At 43.1% G+C, this 19,167-nt stretch overlaps 2 protein-coding genes across 2 annotated transcripts; one reads left to right on the top strand and one right to left on the bottom strand.

Moving 5' to 3' along the window:
* Window positions 1-449: 449 nt before the first annotated feature.
* On the bottom strand, window positions 450-7,519 carry LOC133407954 (thiosulfate sulfurtransferase/rhodanese-like domain-containing protein 2). Its single transcript, XM_061686337.1, is given in 10 exon segments — window positions 450-1,948; window positions 1,950-1,966; window positions 2,052-2,190; window positions 3,544-3,702; window positions 3,819-3,937; window positions 4,795-4,900; window positions 5,321-5,440; window positions 5,784-5,892; window positions 5,965-6,254; window positions 7,315-7,519. Coding segments are annotated over 10 exon segments (1,392 nt in total). The 5' UTR covers window positions 7,444-7,519; the 3' UTR covers window positions 450-1,744.
* A 430-nt stretch (window positions 7,520-7,949) lies between these two features.
* On the top strand, window positions 7,950-19,043 carry LOC133407560 (nuclear cap-binding protein subunit 1). Its single transcript, XM_061685583.1, is given in 24 exon segments — window positions 7,950-8,113; window positions 8,948-9,036; window positions 9,256-9,356; window positions 9,432-9,471; window positions 9,473-9,589; window positions 9,657-9,764; window positions 9,842-9,963; window positions 12,154-12,223; window positions 12,304-12,519; window positions 13,118-13,215; window positions 13,957-14,020; window positions 14,106-14,216; window positions 14,515-14,579; window positions 14,664-14,726; window positions 14,819-14,893; window positions 15,485-15,588; window positions 15,677-15,799; window positions 15,915-16,017; window positions 16,323-16,416; window positions 16,490-16,593; window positions 16,668-16,785; window positions 18,245-18,388; window positions 18,530-18,643; window positions 18,727-19,043. Coding segments are annotated over 24 exon segments (2,391 nt in total). The 5' UTR covers window positions 7,950-8,079; the 3' UTR covers window positions 18,841-19,043.
* Window positions 19,044-19,167: the final 124 nt, after the last annotated feature.

Genomic DNA, 19,167 nt, shown 5'->3' on the forward strand with positions numbered 1-19,167 from the left:
AATAAAGCTTGACATAAATATTGCGGTTTGCATTTTTAATCATTATATATGAGTGTACTAATGGTGACTAAATGTACTAATGTAGATTGTGTTAACTGTAGGAGCCAGTAATTACACAACCTTACCGTTTATTTAAGTTAAATAATGATAAACTCGAGAATGGGCTTTTAATTCTCCACTATGCGTTAATTTGACACGTTTTGCAACGTCGCTGGTTGTTTTCAAACCTTCGTGAACGGACTTTGCGTGCAAATGCCGCCATCTATCGGCCATAAACTGTTACTACACACACATCACCAGTTTAGTGCCAAGGAAAATTCTCCTAAAATTATGGCTGCAGGACAATAGGGTCGTAAAGTAAATGACAATGGCTTTATTCAAAACAAGTTTTGCTCTTGCTCATCACAATCTTTAAAAAAAAAAATAATTATCTTTTTTTTTTCCTCAATGGTAATCCACTATTGTGAAATAATATGCTCACAGTCAGTCAGACTACAAATACTTGGAGATACAATTAGTCAGACTACAAAAGCATCAGTTTGCATTCAAATTAGTATTTTATTGGTAAAATTGACCAAAGGGAACAAACGTAAACAACTAAGAGCCCTTTTCAAGCCATGTAAGTGCAGCAGACACTTCATTAGGTACACCTGCTGAATCGAATTCGACACACGTCAGTTTTTCTTGTTTTTAAAGCAAGAACAAGTGAGGTTGGCTCAGGCTTTTGCCATCAAAACAATTGTCGACCAGACGTTAACTGGAATAAATACACCACACTTGCATGTGTTGTCAGATTAGTCTGAAACTTTTTTTTTTTTTTTTTTTTAAACAGAAGAAGCTGGTGGTTCTTAGGCTGGCACAAGATACAATCCATTCGCCATGAATCATTCTCGTAGCAAACATCATCAAACACTCCTCTTAAATATTCGCCATGGATGATGAATATTTTGTTTCTCTTAATCTATTGCCTCCATATTGCAGCCGTTTCCCCCACCCTCCCAATTTATAAGACCGCCATCAATCAATCGGGATCTCAACCAATGTTGACTTTACAACTCTGCCGCTCTATTTACGTCTTTTTTGAAAATCATGTCGTCATTCGCTGAGGTTGGGAAAGAAAAGTTATCTGTATTCAAATATAGGGAGTAAGAGTAAAATACCGTATGAAAAATAAATAAGTGCAGATAACTGAAAAATCTACTCCAGTAACATAACAATGTATTTGTACTTGTGGTTGAACGACTTCAGATTTTTTGTAGTCGACTATAATGTGATCGCAGTCGAGTCGATGAATCGACGACGACGTGACGCCACTGATATTTTCTCGGCACAGTACGGCGGTCACCAACCTTTTATTCCGGTTTCGCATAAAGACGTATTTCACAGACATCCATAGAAACTAATTGAAAAAAAAAATAATAATAAAATGCTGCAGCAGACGGGGCGAGTCCAAAGTCCAACTGTAAATTGGTCAATTGGAAGGCGAGGTGCCAAAAACACATAATTATCGCTTAGTCGATTACAGCTTTAAAGGTCGATGAGGAGTCGGAAGGTCCACTCATCCACTCGTCAACTAATGGATTCAATCCCTAATCCGTACCCACTGAGTTTAACAATGTGTTTATTATTGTGGTTATAGTTTGACGTATGCTGTGTCACACCAAAACCAAGTCCCGATATTTTTGGTCGCCTCATTTAGCCGTAGAAGACGGTCCAAAAACCTGCTAGCTTCTACCGAGTGTACCTAATGAAGTGGGCCATCGTCGTTCACGTCAAGAGGGATCCCGGGACGTCCGTCGGTGCAGTCGCACTCCTCTTTGCGGCGCGCGCCTCCGGTGAGGCAGCCGGTGCAGCAGGCGGTGCGCCCCTCCGAGCGGCAGGCGGGGCAGGAGAGCACCAGCTGGCAGCAGAAGCGCGTGGTGCAAAGCTGGTAGCGGTCCCATGGGCTGTCCGCAGTACCTGCAACCTAAAGACGGCCGAGTCGGCTCGAGAGCTGTTAGGGGCGAACCGAGACGAAAGTGGGCCGGGGTAGTGGAGGGAGGGTCGCTCACCTGCGATGACATCATCGTTGCAGGAGATGGCGTAGCGTTCGTCGAAAACGAAGAGCTTCCCGCGGTAGAAGCCGTCCGGGAAGCGTTCGAGGTACTTGTGGATTCCGCCTTTCAGCTGGTAAACTTCTTTGCACACGTTCTACAAGCAAAGCGGAAAAAATATCTGAACCTCCGCCAGAGGACCTGAGAAATACCACAATGTTCTGTTTTTATTTTAGATAACCTGGAATAAACTTGAGCCCCTTACCAGTTGAATGGTATAAATTAAATTCAATCTAAAAACTGAATAAATTAATGAATTAAATTGTTCGTGAACCACGTTTTGATTATATTTCTTCTTCTTTTCCTTTGGGCTTGTCCCTTTAGCGCGTCATCCTTTTCCATGTCAGCCCATCTCCTGCATCCTCCTCTCGAACACCAACTGCCCTCATGTCTTCCCTCACAACATCCATCGACCTACTCTTTGGTCTTCCTCTCGCTCTCTTGCCTGGCAGCTCCATCCTCCTCATCCTTCTACCAATATACTCACTATTTCTCCTCTGGACGTGTCCAAACCATCCAAGTCTGCTCTCTCTAACTTCGTCTCCAAAACATCGAACCTCGGCCGTCCCTCTGATGAGCTCATTTCTAATTTTATCCAACCTGGCCACTCCGAGAGCGAACCTCAACATCGTCATTTCCGCCACCTCCAACTCTGCTTCCTGTCGTCCCTTCAGTGCCACTGTCTGTAAACCGTCCATCATGGCTCGCCTCATCACTGTTTTATAAACGTTGCCCTTCATCCTAGCAGAGACTCTTCTGTCACATAACACAGGTGACACCTTCCTCCAACCTGCTTGGACCCGTTTCTTCACTTCCTGACCAAACTCACCATTGCTCTGTCTGTTGACCCCAAGTATTTCAAATCCTCCACCCTTGCTATCTCTTCTCCCTGTAGCCTCACTCTTCCCCCACCACCCCTCTCGTTCATGCACATATATTCTGTCTTACTTCGGCTAATCTTCATTCCTCTGCTTTCCCGTGCATTTCTCCATCTTTCTAACTGTTCCTCCACCTGCTCCCTGCTTTCACTGCAGATCACAATGTCATCTGCAAACATCATGGTCCACGGGGATTCCAGTCTAACCTCATCTGTCAACCAATCCATCAGCACTCCAAGCAGGAAGGGGCTCAGGGCAGATCCCTGATGCAGTCCCACCTCCACCTTAAATTCGTCTGTCACACCTACAGCACACCTCACTGCTGTTCTGCTGCCCTCGTACATGTCCTGTATTATTCTAGCATACTTCTCTGCCACTCCAGACTTGGTCTGGTCCACCATACTTGCCTCTTCTACTCATTTAAAATAAATAAAAATAGAAAATAAAACCATAAAATTAATAAAATTAATTAATACATTTGAATAAATAAATGAATCCGACTTAAGTACAAGAAATAACCTGTTTGATGATATAAAGTGTCTAAACATGTTAAAACAAAAACAAAAACTCACTTTGGAGCGGAGGTAAGCTGATCCTCGCTCGCAGCGGATGCCTCCGGTGCAGTACATGAGCACCTTCTTGTCTCGGAAGAGCTCGAGGTTACTGTCCACGTAGTCTGGGAAGTAGCTGAACTTGCGGATGTCGGGGGCTAGACAGTGCGAGAACTGACCCTGATGGCAGAAGAAGACTTTTTTAATGTTAACATGGATATTTGAATTCAACAGCCGTCAATGGCAGTGAATGAGTATAATCAAAGACTGATTAGTAAATAGATGTTGGTACGCACAATTTTACTCTCGTAAAAATTGCGGCAGTCCAGCAGGACGGTGTCGCTATGCAACGAACCCGCTTCGGCCACGAGAACCTCCACTTCTTTGTGAAATTCCTCCGGCTCCAGATGAACTCCTGAGCAGGAAAGCAGGCACAAGACACAACATCAAAGACACTGTTTTATCAAATGTTTTCAAGTAAATCATGAATGAACTCTCTGGGCACAAACCCCAATTCCAATGAAGTCGGGACGTTGGTGTAAAATGTAAATGAAAACCGAATACAATGATGCAAATCATTCTATTGCAAATCCTTTTCAACCTATATTCAATTGAATACACAACATATCACAAATTTAATGTTCAAACTGATATAATTTGTTTGTTTGTGTTTTTGCAAATATTGACTCATTTTGAATTTGATGCCTGAAACACGTTGCCAAAAAGCTGGCAAAGGGGCATGTTTACCACTGTGTTACACCACCTTTCTTTTTAACAACACTCAATTAGCGTTTGGGAAGTGAGGACACTAATTGTTTAAGCTTTGTTCCCATTCTTGCTTGATGTACAACTTCAGTTGCTCAACAGTCTGGGGTCTCCGTTGTCATATTTTACGCTTTAAAATGCACACAGTTTCAATGGTGAAAATGTCTGGACTGCTGGCAGGCTAGTTTAGTAATCGCACTCATTTTACTACAAAGCCACACTTTTCTAATACATGCAGAATGTGGCTTGGCATTGTCTTGCTGAAAAAAAGCAAGGACGTCCCTGAAAAAGACGTTGCTTGGATGGCAGCATATGTGCCCCAAAACCTGTATGTACCTGTCGGCATTAATGGTGCCTTCACAGATGTGCAAGTTACCCATGCCATAGGCACGAACACACATACATCCGGATTGTTATCGGAGCAAAGTTAAAAAGGTGCAACATATGCTACACATCAACAGTTACATCTCTGGTTGTCATGGCAACCTGGCATCCCCTTAACAGTACCTGCCAGTTGGTAGGAGAGGACCTCAGGGTCCAATCCTATTGGGACGATTTCCTTGAAGATCCCCACCTTCAGCTCCGTAAAACACTCAGGACCGCCATCGCTTGTCTGATAATGCACAAGACAAACATACAAACAAACACAGGCTGGTGTATGAGCCAAAGAAGAAGTTGTTCAATTTAAGTGTAATAGTGCAATACAGAGCAATTTAGGTTGTTAAAGTCCGCTTATAAGGCCACAGTAACAGCACACCCTTTTTTCTCTAACAAATATGATATTTTTTATAGTCACTTTAATACCTTTTTTTTTTTTTTTTTTTTTATTCCTATGCCATTTACGGGTAGACATGATAGCTATGATTAACTGGCATTAGGATTATGAGGGAGTCCTTGAAATAATTTCTCCGATGTACGGGGGGGTCCCTGGACCCAAAAAGTTTGAGAAACTCTGGAAATTAAATCAATGACAATGTATAATAGTGCAGCATCCGGGGTGCCATGACAGGGACTGTGTAGCTTAATACTTTACCTTGAAATCATCTTTGTCCAAGTGGAAAAGAGGATGCGAGCACATGGCGTCCACGTAGAGCTCAGCGGCGATGCGGGTACCGCCCACTGTTCCGTTGATGCCCTCTGTGGCCACCCTCACCTGAAGGACAACATTCAATTTCGCACATTTAACACTCAGAGAAACATTTTGTGGCTACTCCCAACCAGTGGCGGTAAGTAACTTAACAACGGGCAATGGCCAAGGACCCCGATGTGAAGTGGGCCCCGGGAAACATTGGCACATATGATCTAAATGACAAAACGATGGTACTGCATTCGACACTGCAGCAACAACCTGCCGTTATTGTGATTTAGAGGAAGATCAGAATACTTTTTCCTCTCACTATAAGTACAGAGGTAGAATCAGTAGATCTACTTTTATCACAGTCGTTTTTTTTTCCCCCCCCCCACAAGTATCTGTACTTTTGCCACCAGTTGCATACCTTGCCGGTTAAGTGGAGGCGTTGGCACAAAGCTCTCTGCCAAGCGCAGACAACGTGCGGCTCCTCCACGTGGCAGTAGCGATAGTACAGCAGAACTTGGCCGGGGCCTCTGGGGAGAAGAAGAAGAACAGAGTTAAACTGAGACAAAAGTTCCTTGTAGAGTGACCGAAAATCTGGCTACTTCTCAAGCTGCTCGTTAGGGATGTGACTAATGTCTGGCATCCACAAGGAGATGTCCACAGACAAGCTTTCACATGGTTTGATGTCATTTGTTTCTTCCTCTTGCCGCTGGCTGAGCATGCGCTCGTATTGGGCCCGCGCCAGCCGCCGGATCTCAACGGCGTGCATCCCGGCCACGTGCTGGTGAACGGCGACCTGCTTGGCAAATGCAAGGCCGCAGCAGCGCCAAGATGGTCTCCCTCCCGCCTCGGAGCCGGCTTCTCGCTTGGACGCCACAAAGGCAGCGAAGGACTGACGGAGAACAGGAAACATTAGTTTGCGATGACTACAACGAAAAGTGAACCGCTGCCTATTTGCGGTTCGCTTTTAAAAAAATTACAGATTTGTTTTTTTCCGATTGGAACTTATCCCCTAAGATGCCACAAGATGGGGCAAAAGCCCTGGCTACTAGGAAAGTGTCAATTGGTCTCAAGGAAGTATGTTTCAGTATGTATGTCGGGAGAAACTTAGTTTAGCCTGGGTCGTTACTGGATGGTCTAGAGAGTCTTCACTGCAAAAACATCTACATTCGCACTTCTGAAGATCCCCCCCAAATCATCTGTAAATCATTATTTTAGGAGAATTTTGCAAAATGAGTTTGAGATAATATAGTGTCCTGGGATCATAGTCTCATATCATCTCATATGATCATACATCATTTTCTTTTCACGGCTTCCGTAGTTCAAGGTTAACAGTTCAAGCTATGTTAACTTCAGTTTAGCTCATCAATAGCTGGTCAGACATTAACTGAGATTAATTTCGTTTATGCGTTTAGTTAGAGAGAGCAGACTTGGATGGTTTGGACACGCCCAGAGGAGAAATAGTGAGTATATTGGTAGAAGGATGATGATGATGGAGCTGCCAGGCAAGAGAGCAGAGGAAGACCAAAGAGAAGGTTGATGGATGTCGTGAGGGAAGACATGAGGGCAGTTGGTGTTCGAGAGGAGGACGCAGGAGATAGGCTGACATGGAAAAGACGGACGCTCTGTGGCGACCCCTAAAGGGACAAGCCCAAAGGAAAAAGAAGAAGAAGAAGAATTTCGCTTATGCGTTTAAGTGAGAAGACTAATGCGACAGTTAAAAACAGACGTGATTGTGTCTTGTGTTAGCTGTGATACTGAGTGCAATGTGGCTAATGGTCAAAAATATGTTATGACTGAGCAAGACTGTATTACTCGATTTGCTTGAAATTTAGTGTGGACTCGACATGGCTTGGTTTATTTATTATTTTCGACAGTAACTTGATTTGGCTGGAAATTTAAAGACTTCAGACTTTCGCACGAGGTGCCTTGTGTTTCCCAGTGTTACTCACCTTCCTCTTGTTGAGGTTGTAGATCCTTCTGAGCGGCGCACAGAGTTGTTTTCCATCTTTTAATCCATTATTGAGCGAACTCGCGTCCACTAGATCCCAGTCTAAAAAATCGGAGCAAACCGAAGCCATGTTTATTTTTTAGCAGCTAAAATTGATTTGTTTTCGCACGTCGGTATACAAACAAAACAAAAAAAAACTCCGTGGACAAGCCGGACAGAATAGGCAGTTGCACTTTCGCTGTGCGTCTCACTTGAATGGGCCCGCATTCATTAATTTTTGTATTGAATGTGTGTATCATCCACACTACTATACGTACAAACTGAAGCCATTTATAAGTTTTAGGCACAAGTAAATAAAGAAAGAAAATAAACTAAAAGAAAAGTCACGAATAGTTATGATTTTAATACATGAAAATTCTATTAAATAAATAGTATCTGTACATTTTTTGTCAGCAACAACATATATATATATATATTACCTCATAAAGTAACTGAAGACATTTATATAGATGTTGCTTCTTTTTTCTTTTTTTTCTAATTCACCGCCAACAAACAAGCTTCGGCTGGACGGGCCGGACAGAAAAAGCGGTTGCACTTCTGCTTGTTACCGGATGTGTGTCTCACTTGAATGGGCCGGCTAGCAAGCTAGGCTATTTGTCGCCGGTTGCCGCCAAGGTGCGTTGCTACGTCAAAGGCGCATTTTCACGGTTTCTTCTACGTTAATTTCAATTTTTTGTACAATACTCACGGCGAGACGGATTAAAACATGTCCAGGAGACGACACAGTGACTCCTATGACGGTAAGTTTGACTTTGACGTAGTCGTTTTTCCACGTTCGGCCAAATGAATTGCGGCTAGCAGCTAGCCTCATGGGTTTGTTGTTGCCTTGCTTCCCGCTGCATGTTTGTTAAAACATCGCCTGTAAGAGGAAAATGACAGCAAATACTCTTAGATTATTAGGGCTCTTTCGGATTCTTATTCATTAGTTTACCTGCGCAATCACAAAGCTATCCTTTTAACGTCGTTGTTCCCTAGTGAGCATTGTTTTTAGCTTCTGAATTAGCGAGAGGCAGCAAAGAAGGCAGACAGTAGGTTTATTGAATCATTTTTTTCCCCTTCTGAATAAACGCTAATTAAGAAACAATGTGACAGTATTGTTATTTTTGGGGGGTGGAATCTGATGAATTTGCCAATAAAAAATCAATAGTGGAAAATTAATTAATATGGTATCTATGAAGGTACAGTACAGTCGGTGAACAAATTTACCAAAAGTAGATGCCCCCCCCCCACCAAACGTTAATGATTTCCTGTATTACTAGTTCTAATAGACAAGAACACAAGTACACGAAGACACAAGGATGTTAGGACAGAATTAGACAAATACATAAGGACAGGTCCACAATAATGTTTGGACACTAGGATGGCAGAAGTAGACAAATACTCAATGACATGAGTCCACTTACATGCCCAATAGGACCCAAGGATGCTAGGACATAAGTGGAAAAGTACACAAGGATGCTCGGATTCTGTCCACTCGGACACAAGTAGACAAAGACATTTTGTGGACAAGGGCTTTGCTGGTTTTGACTGCATGTAAAATGTTATTTTCGGCTGCACCAATGTGAAACCACCAGGAGGCCAGGATCACAAGAGGAGGAGAACCTCTGAGCCCACCGAGATTGAAGACAGCCTGGAGTCTCTGATATGCAACGTGGGAGAAAAGGTAACGATTTTGTACAGGAAGTCATATTGCATAATTGCACAACACTTTGGCTGTGTTGAATTCACCTGTTTGTTAAATAGTTACAAATTGAAGTCCCTCAGTGTGCAATTGTTTTTCGAGATTTTATTTTAAAAATGCATTCCGGGAGCCATTTTATGCCTGAGCGGACACAGCGGTAGAAGAACAATAACAGCTGTAGTATAATGTTTGTTTGAGCAGAGCAAGTCGTCCTTGGAGAGCAACCTGGAGGGGCTCGCCGGCGTGTTGGAGGCCGACCTTCCCAACTACAAGAACAAAATCCTTCGCATTTTATGTGCCGTGTACGTAAGACACACATACACACACGCACGCCCTCGTTGTAGTCGTGGTCATAATCAGCTTTCTTGCATCCTTAGGGCTCGCCTCCTCCCCGAGAAGCTGACGGTGTACACCACAGCTGGTGGGCCTCCTCAACGCCAGGAACTACAACTTTGGCGGCGAGTTCGTGGAAGCCATGATCCGGCAGCTAAAGGAGACTCTGAAGAACAACCTTTACAGCGAGGCCGTTTACTTGGTAAAACGGCGCAACACGGGACAACGAAGACGGCCTTTTCGTCCTCCTAACGCGGCGTCTCGTCTAGGTGCGCTTTCTGTCCGACTTGGTCAACTGCCACGTGATTGCCGCGCCATCCATGGTGGCCATGTTTGAGAACTTTGTCAGCGTTACGCAGGAGGAAGATGTACCGCAGGTATTTTAATTCACAATATTATGTGGGGGTAGTTAAGAAGGGTTTGTATAATGTTTTTTCTGTGTTTGGGTGCGAAGGTTCGGTCTGATTGGTTTGTGTTCGTGGTGCTGTCCTGCTTGCCGTGGGTGGGCAAGGAGCTCTACGAAAAGAAGGATGTGGAGATGGACCGACTCCTCAGCCAGATTGAAGGCTACCTCAAGTAGGACTTGACTTGAAAAAACATTTCCCTTCACCCCTTGCGAAATTACAATTTCAGTCTTATAATGTTATGGCTTATTTTTTCAAGAAGAAATCTTGACTTTATTCTCATAAGACTGCTACACTTTTCTGGAAAAAACTACAATGATATTCTCATGGGATTCTTTTTTTTTTTTCCTTTCCTGAAAAAGTGTGACATTATTCTTGTGAAATTACAAATTTCTCATCTCAAAAAGGTACGACTTTGTTCTCACAAGATTACTACTTTTTACCGTTAAAAAAAAGAAATATGGCTTCATGCTTGTAAGATTGTACAACCCCAATTCCAATGAAGTTGGGACGTTGTTAAACAAATCAAAACAGAATGCAATGATTTGCAAATCATGTTCAACCTATATTTAATTGAATACACTTCAAAGACCAGATATTTAATGTTCAAACTGATCAACTTGATTGTTTTTAGCAAATAATCATTAACTTGGCATTTTATGGCTGCAACACGTTCCAAAAAAGCTGGGACAGGGTCATGTTTACCACTTTTCTTTTAACAACATTCAATAAACGTTTGGGAACTGACGACACTAATTGTTGAAGCTTTGTAGGTGGAATTCTTTCCATTCTTGCTCGATGTACAGCTTCAGCTGTTCAACAGCCCGGGGTCGCCGTTGTCGTATTTTACGCTTCATAATGCGCCACACAGTTTTCAATGGGAGACAGGTCTGGACTGCAGGCAGGCCAGTCTAGTACCCGCACTCTTTTACTACGAAGCCACGGTGTTGTAACACATTCAGAATGTGGTTTTGTTTGTCTTGCTGAAATAAGAAGGGGCGTCCATGAAAAAGACGTAACTTATTTTCCTCTTTGGCCCGGAGGACACGACGTCCACAATTTCCAAAAACAATTTGAAATGTGGACTCGTCGGACCACAGAACACTTTTCATCGGGTCCATCTTAGATGAGCTCGGGTCCAGAGAAGCCGGCAGCGTTTCTGGGAGTTGTTGATAAATGGCTTTTGCTTTGCATAGTCGTTTCAAGTTGCACTTACGGATCTAGCGCCGAACTGTATTTACTGATATTGGTTTTCTGAAGTGTTTCTGAGCCCATGCGGTGATATCCTTTACACATTGATGTTGGTTTTTGATGCAGTGCCGCCTGAGGGATCGAAGGTCACGGGCATTCAATGTCGGTTTTTGGCCTTGCCGCTTACATGCTGTGATTTCTCCAGATTCTCTGAACCTTTTGATGATGATATGGACGGTAGATGATGAAATCCCTAAATTCCTTGCAATTGTACGTTGAGGAACATTGTCCTTAAACTGTTCCAACTATTTTCTCACGCACTTGTTCACAAAGAGGCGAACCTCACCCCATCTTTGCTTGTGAACGACTGAGCAATTCAGGGAAGCTCCTTTTATAGCCAATCGGTGGCACCCACCTGTTCCCAATTAGCCTGTTCACCTGTGGGATGTTCCAAACAGATGTTTGATGAGCATTCCTGAACTTTCTCAGTCTTTTTTGCCACCTGTCCCAGCTTTTTTGGAACGTGTTGCACCCATAAAATTCTAAGTTCATGATTATTTGCTAAAAACAATCAAGTTGATCAGTTTGAACATTAAATATCCTGTCTTTGTAGTGTTTTCAATTAAATGTAGGTTGAACATGATTTGCAAATCATTGTATTCTGTTTTTATTCATGTTTAACACAACGTCCCAACTTCTTTGGAATTGGGGTTGTAGAATAATTCTTTAAAATACAACATTATTCTCTTGGATTGCTGCATTTGTTCTGGGAGGAGATCTAAAAATACAACTTTATTCTTGTGCGGGCGGCACATCGCAGTGTTGGCTGGAAGAGCGAGCCCTTCGTCTTTTAAAAGTCCAAACCTTTGATGCGATTTCCACCTCCAAAAGTACCAGCATGGAGCTATATAACATACCAATTACGATATCACACATTTAAAGAATGAGTTTATTTTTCAGTCAGATGGTGCCCCAGTCGATTGAAACAGACGGAAGCCGCAAACTGGTTCGCTGCCTAATCCGCTGCAAAATATGACCGACGACTCTATCTTTGTGTCTGTCATACATTTTTACTAACCTTGTGTGTTTTAAATAAAAGCAGTTTAGTGTCCTTGTTAGTTCTAGCCAGGCCACACTAGCTGATTCTGCATTTTATACTTGTTCTTTTCAGGAGGCGAGTGAAGACTCATCTCCCGATGCTTCAGGTGTGGACCGCTGAGAAACCCCACCCACAAGAAGAGGTGAGAAATTTTAATTAATTTCAATTAAAAAAAATACAAAAGTTTTTCCCTCACTTAACGCTGACTCTGCGTCCTCGCAGTACCTAGACTGCCTTTGGGCGCAGATCCAGAAGCTGAAGAAAGACCGCTGGCTGGAGCGCCACATCCTGCGGCCGTACATCGCCTTCGACAGTGTGCTGTGCGAGGCCCTGCAGCACAACTTGCCCCCCTTCACGCCGCCGGGGCACATGCCCGACGCCCAGTACCCCATGCCCCGCGTCATCTTCCGCATGTTCGACTACACCGATGCCCCGGAGGTAGGCCGTGTCGCCACATGACTGCTGCACTCTCGGAGCGCAAAGTTTCCACTCGAAATGCCCCAGTCATGATGTTTTAGTCCACAAGTGAGTTTTGGGGCCGCACATATATTACCACACTTTAAATCATGTGTGGCTGACATTTTGTGATTTAAAAAAAATAAATAAATAAAAACACACACACACACACGATTTTTAAAATGGACACAGGGGGCCAGGTCATAAGATTTACAAAAAAAGTTAACTGTGTATGTACAATGTTAAATTAGTTTACTTGAATAATAAATCAGTAATTCTATTTTTTTTTCTTGTATTAATTATATACAGAACTGTCCAAAATTCTTAAGCCACCATTACATTTGTTCATTTAGCACTGCTAAATGATGATATTGATCATAAAAACTAGAATGCCACTAAGCAGAGCGCAGACCTCCTCCAAGGACAATGGCTTTGCCCCGTTTGTCCACTATCATGCCAAAATGTCTTTAAAGGAGATCCACTATGCATTTTTCTCCATATTTTGTACCCATCTGTGCTAAATGGCAAACACAGATTTGTGTGTGTGTGTTCTGTGTGACATGCTGTGTGTTGCCATCAGGGTCCGGTCATGCCCGGCAGTCATTCTGTGGAGAGGTTTGTCATTGAAGAGAACCTGCACTGCATCATGAAGACTCATTGGAAAGAGCGCAGAACCTGGTAAACTATACACACGCTTGCTTGTCTAAATCGTGTATACGGCGGTACCTCGACTTACGAGACACCAGACTTAGGAATATTTTGAGCTACAAGCCATTGATCAGATAGCGAACAGTTCTCCAAAGAAGAAGCCGAATGTTTGCTTCAAGCTGTTGTTTTTGTACTGCATTCCAAGTTGAAGTTTAAAGGTAAAACAAAATGAATCACATGTGTATTAAATCAACTCACATAACTTACAAACGTCTGTTGGCTTAATGTTAACGCAAAATGCCATAGATGGGATAACGAAACCAGCATCGATGTTACGGTTCCAACCCTTTAACCAATGGATATTTGAACAAAAATGATGCAGCAGTGCACATAGACCGATAGTGTAACAATACACACAGGCATACTGTATGTTCTTTATTCTTCGTGAAAAACGACAAATATTACTGCAGCTTACTTAGACACGCCAGTAGTGAGTTAAGTTCTGATGAATACCTATATTATGCACCCCCCTTGTGGCCAAGGCGTGCACACTAGAAGATGCACAATGTCAATGGGTATTGAAAGCATGATGCATAACATGTTTAATTCTTTAGATTCTATTTGTTTTTATAAAGTACAATACTGTAGAGAGCTTTAAAAAAAAAACCTTAACCAAAACCGCTGTTGTTGTGAGTGTGGTCACAGAACAAATAAAACCCGTAAGTCAAGGCACCACTGCCCACGCATACTGACAACTTTGACTTGTTGCAGCGCCGCCCAGTTGCTCAACTACCCCGGCAAAAATAAGATCCCGCTCAACTATCACATTGTGGAGGTGCGCTCATTTCTTTCACATGCTACACAAAACCATCCATAAAACACAGATTTTTGACGACCTTTTCCTTTGTTTTACCCTTCAGGTGATTTTTGGAGAACTTTTCCAGCTGCCCTCACCGCCTCACATCAACGTCATGTACACGTCACTTCTGATCGAACTGTGCAAACTGCAGCCCGGTTCGCTACCACAAGTCGTATCCTAATCTAGATTTTTGCCGCCCCTCGGAGCGTGCGGCTTCTTTCGTTTTAAATTGCGTCCGACACAAAAAGGTAAATAAAATGTCATTGATTTCCTCCTTAAGAATTGGACATTTTCTTGATGTTGAGGTCACAAGTACCTGTGTCTGAAAACGAATAGCAAGTCGTCCATTTTGGTTGAAAGCGACCTCCGAGGGCGTTCAGCCTAATGAGCCGCCTAAAGTGGAATTGTGAATACTAGTGCTCTAAACGCCGAATAGATGTTGCTTGTTTTTCTTTAACTCGGTGCCTCAGTTGGCCCAAGCCACAGAGATGCTCTACATGCGCCTAGACACCATGAACACTACCTGCATTGACAGGTACAAAATGTCTCTTCCCTGCCCTTTGCTGAAGGGCCACGCCCATCTTCTTCCCTTCTCATCCGGCCCTCTTCTTGCTTCCAGACTCATCAACTGGTTCTCCCACCACCTAAGCAACTTCCAGTTCCGATGGAGCTGGGACGACTGGTGAGTGATGCTTCTCAACTTTTAAGTGTGGATGGTTAGCGTTCGCAGGGTCGGCAGGCTTGATTAACCCTTTGTTGTTGTTTTTTGTAAAGGGCTGACTGTTTGACGTTGGATCTCGAGAAACCCAAACCCAAATTTGTCAAAGAGGTTCTGGAGAAGTGTATGAGGTAAGAACTACTTTTTTTGTAATTAAATAGATGTAAATATGGCACATCAGGGGTGTATAGACCATCAAATGTCATAAATATGATCCATTAGCAGTACATACATACTGTAAATTATGGTACATCAGATGCCCACAGAACATTTAAGTATGATAAACTTGGTACACACAATAAATGTAAATAAGGTACATTGCTCGTATTTCGAAAATTAAGTTTGATGTAAATATGCTCCATGAGGGACATACAGCAAATGTAACCTTAACGTGGTACTTTAGAGGTAAATACATTTGATATGATGTTAATATTGTATGTTAGAGGTTTATAGAACATGAACTATATTGTACAAATAGTACATAGGTGTGCATTCTTTAAATATGATACAGTAGAGGTACATGCATTAAATGTGGTGTAAATATGCTGTGTTAGATGTCGACAGGAAAAATAAATGTCAATATGATGCATTCAATGTGTACTGTATGTTTAGACATTAACAATGTAAATATATTGTACATTAGAGGTACTGTAGATAAATTAGATATAATTAAATATATATAATGTCTTGTTTTTAACTGAGAAGGGGTGCGTGTTGTGCAGGTTGTCCTACCACCAAAGGATGGTGGAAATTGTCCCGCCCACCTTCGCCGCCCTCATCCCGGCCGAGCCCGTCTTCATTTACAAATACGCCGACGAAAGCGCTTGTACGCCGTTTTGTTGTTCGTGAACCACAACAAACGTGACATGCCCTTGAATTCACTCACAGCTGACGTTGTCTTTTTTTTGTCTCAGCGATGTTGCCGGGTTACCCCTTGTCCATCACCGTCAGCAACGCCATTAAGAACCGAGCGTCCAACGAGGAGATCCTCACCATCCTCAAAGACATGCCCAACCCCAACCAGGATGACGATGACGGTTATTGTTGTTTTTTTTTTAAATCATTTATTCAACATGTTTTACATTGTCACACTTTACGTCAGCTGATTATATGAAAATAAATATTGGACGTTCCTGCTTCTTCTCCTGGCAGACGAAGGCGAGAGCTTCAACCCGTTGAAGCTGGATGTCTTCTTGCAGACGCTTCTTCACCTGGCTGCGAAATCCTTTAGCCACTCGTTCAGCGCCCTCGGCAAGTAAGTTCAATTCAGACGTCTAAAATGTTTCGCTATGGTTCCAATGAGCTGTTCACTGTAACGGACTATCGGCTATATTGGACGGCCCCTTGCCCCTATTGTCCGTTCTATCGAGGTTCCACTGTGTTTGTCTATTGCAATACGTCAATCAACCAATTTTTTAATAAAAAAATAAAAACATTAAAAAAAAGTTCACTATTGATCACGTGATGGGACGGGCCAAACTATGACAACAAAGTCACCGGGAGTGAACGGGAGTGGAAAGCACTCGCGAGAGTGACTCCAGATGAGCTCGTCTTCTGCAGGTTTCACGAGATCCTGAAGAACCTGACCGAGAGCGATGAGGGCAAACTGCACATTCTCAAGGTGATCTACGAGGTGTGGAAAAACCACCCGCAGGTAGGACAACCCCACTCCACACTCGGCGGTTCACGTTCCCGCCTTACGTTCCGGAACTTTTTAATCTCTTTAGATGATCGCCGTGCTGGTGGACAAGATGATCCGCACGCAGATTGTGGACTGCGCCGCCGTGGCCAACTGGCTCTTTTCTCAGGACATGGCTCACGAGTTCACGAGGTACGTGCCTGGTTTGCTTCCTCATCGACTTGCAAAAGTTCTACCAATTCATTTTCACCTTTCACCTCGCCTAGACTTTACATATGGGAGATCCTGCACTCGACCATCCGCAAGATGAACAAACACGTCCAAAAGATCCAGAATGAGTTGGAAGAGGCAAAGGACAAGTTGGAGAAGCAGCAAAATAAGAGGGTACGTCTTCTTTCACACAGAGAAGTAACGGAAGATGTAGTATTAGTTACCCTGCATTTCACACAGAACCCAGTAAAGTGTTGACGTTTGTGCCTTTTTACTAGACTTTACACCGATTTTATCGGCCTTATCAGTATCGGCCGATAATTAGCATTTTATGCTGATCGGCTTTGTCATAATTCGCCGATCTGACGTAATTGATCGGCTCCGCAAAAGACATTGACTCCGCGTCGCCATCGCGCATAGTATGTTTGAATCCAAAAGCTAGTTTATTTTTAGCCTTGTCGCGTGTCTTTTGGTGTAAACCTGTAAATATCTGACGACCAATAAAATTATTTAAAAAAAAATAAATAACATGTCGGCGGTGTGGAACCGACAAAACGTCTGAGACAGAGCCCACGTAATGCCCGGATCAGACTACAAGACAAATTTGCTCTTTTACGATTGCACTGTCAGACTCCTGCAATAAAATCTTGTATTCCGTTTTTTACAATCACTGGGCTTAATTGTGTCAACTCAAACGCGACCGGATACACTCGTTACCATGGCGACGACAATAATGGAGCGCGCCGTGTGTTTGTAAGAACAAAATGGGGAAACCCGTGTGTTGGTGGTCACCGGTGCTCCGGAGAGGAGAGGACGTTCGTTTAAGTCTCGCTTGAGGTATGTTCACGTACTTTTAATACGATACGGCTCGCAAGCAGGCAACAAAAAAATGTTATGTAGCCTAGCAAGCTATTGCTAGCAGGAACGCTTGGACGTGAACATGCTGCCGTTCTGTCGAATCATGCTCTAAAGCTTCGGTGTGGGTGAAGTCAATTTATTTAAAGTAACGTAATTTAATGAGATTAAGTTAGCACCCATTATTTCTGTCACGCTGTAATGTTGGTTTGACCTGACTGGAGCAATGATTTCCAACCTTTATGGAGCCAAGGAACATATTTTACAATTGAAAAATCTCATGGCACACCAACAAACATACATGTCACAAAAAGTGGATACATGAATTACTGTATTTACTTCCTGCCATCTAATAGAAGACCATTCATTTGTTCTGTCTGTCACTATGCCTCACTGGCATAAATAGAGGAACAAAGATACATTATTTATTGTGAATATAATTTTTTGAGCAATTAAGTACACATTCCTCCATCACGGTCGGCCCCAAAAATCCTGATCGTGTAACGCCTACTTTTTACACGCTGGCTTTGCTCTCGACTCTTTTTAAAATGGGATTTTGTCAGATGTAGGGCTGCAAACATTAATTGAGTAGCTATGACTATTTATCTGTTCTCAATACACAAAGTGGCATATTGGGAGAAGTGTACACTTCACACTCTGCTTCCGGTTTCCAACTTTCCCCTTCCACACAGCCACCGTTACTCGCCTCCGTTACTACTCGTAACAAATTAGCGGGTGGATTTCAACTCAGTACGTCTTGTCTGTTGGTGTCGGGCAGCCGAGAGACAGCGGCGACGAAGAGGACATGGAGAAGAACAGTGAGGACGAGGAGGGTCAGCTGGAGGAACAGATCGAGAGGCTGCAGGAGAAGGTGGAGGCGGCCCAGAGCGAGCAGAAGAATCTCTTCCTTGTCATCTTCCAGGTGGGAACCTTTCGTCTTCTCAATTGACAAAAAATGACAATGTCACCCGCAAAAGACCGTTAATTGATTACATCGATTAATCGCCCAGTCACTGTGACATTTAAACAATTTTTTTAAACAATTTTCCTATCGGCCCGGCAGCGCTTCATCATGCTGTTAACGGAGCATCTGGTGCGCTGCGAGACGGGCAGCGTCAATGTAAGCACGCCGTGGTACAAGAACTGCGTGGAGAGGCTGCAGCAGATCTTCCTCATGGTAACATGCGCACACACATTAATACACGCACACTCGCGCACTAGATCAACTACTCAAACGAACGCCACACGGTTCCTCGTCAGCACCACGTGACCATCCAGCAGTACATGGGCACGCTGGAGAACCTGCTGTTCACGGCTGAGCTGGACCACCACATCCTGGCCGTCTACCAGCAGTTTTGTGCCCTTCAGCTCTGAAAATCCTCAGCGGAACGTTCCGGCTCTTGCATCAAGAATCCCCCCCAGCCATAAAAAAAATAATTTTATTTACGACGGCGTTTTTTTTTTTTGTTTTTTTTTTTTTAATTATACAAGTTCCCTTTGATGGACTCAAAGTCTAGAGAGAACCTTTTGATTTTTTTTTTATATTTGTTTTATGTGGAATTGAAAAGGAATTAAAAACTCTGAAGTCCTTTAAACCAGATGTGTGGGTTGGCTTTCTTACAATATTTGTATTAATTTTTCTTTTATAGTTGCATAGTTGCAAATTTGTTAAATTTAAAACCCTCAAAATCAGCATTTTGT

The sequence above is a fragment of the Phycodurus eques genome, chromosome 9 (assembly GCF_024500275.1).
Source record: "Phycodurus eques isolate BA_2022a chromosome 9, UOR_Pequ_1.1, whole genome shotgun sequence".
Classification (NCBI taxonomy): Eukaryota; Metazoa; Chordata; class Actinopteri; order Syngnathiformes; family Syngnathidae; genus Phycodurus; species Phycodurus eques.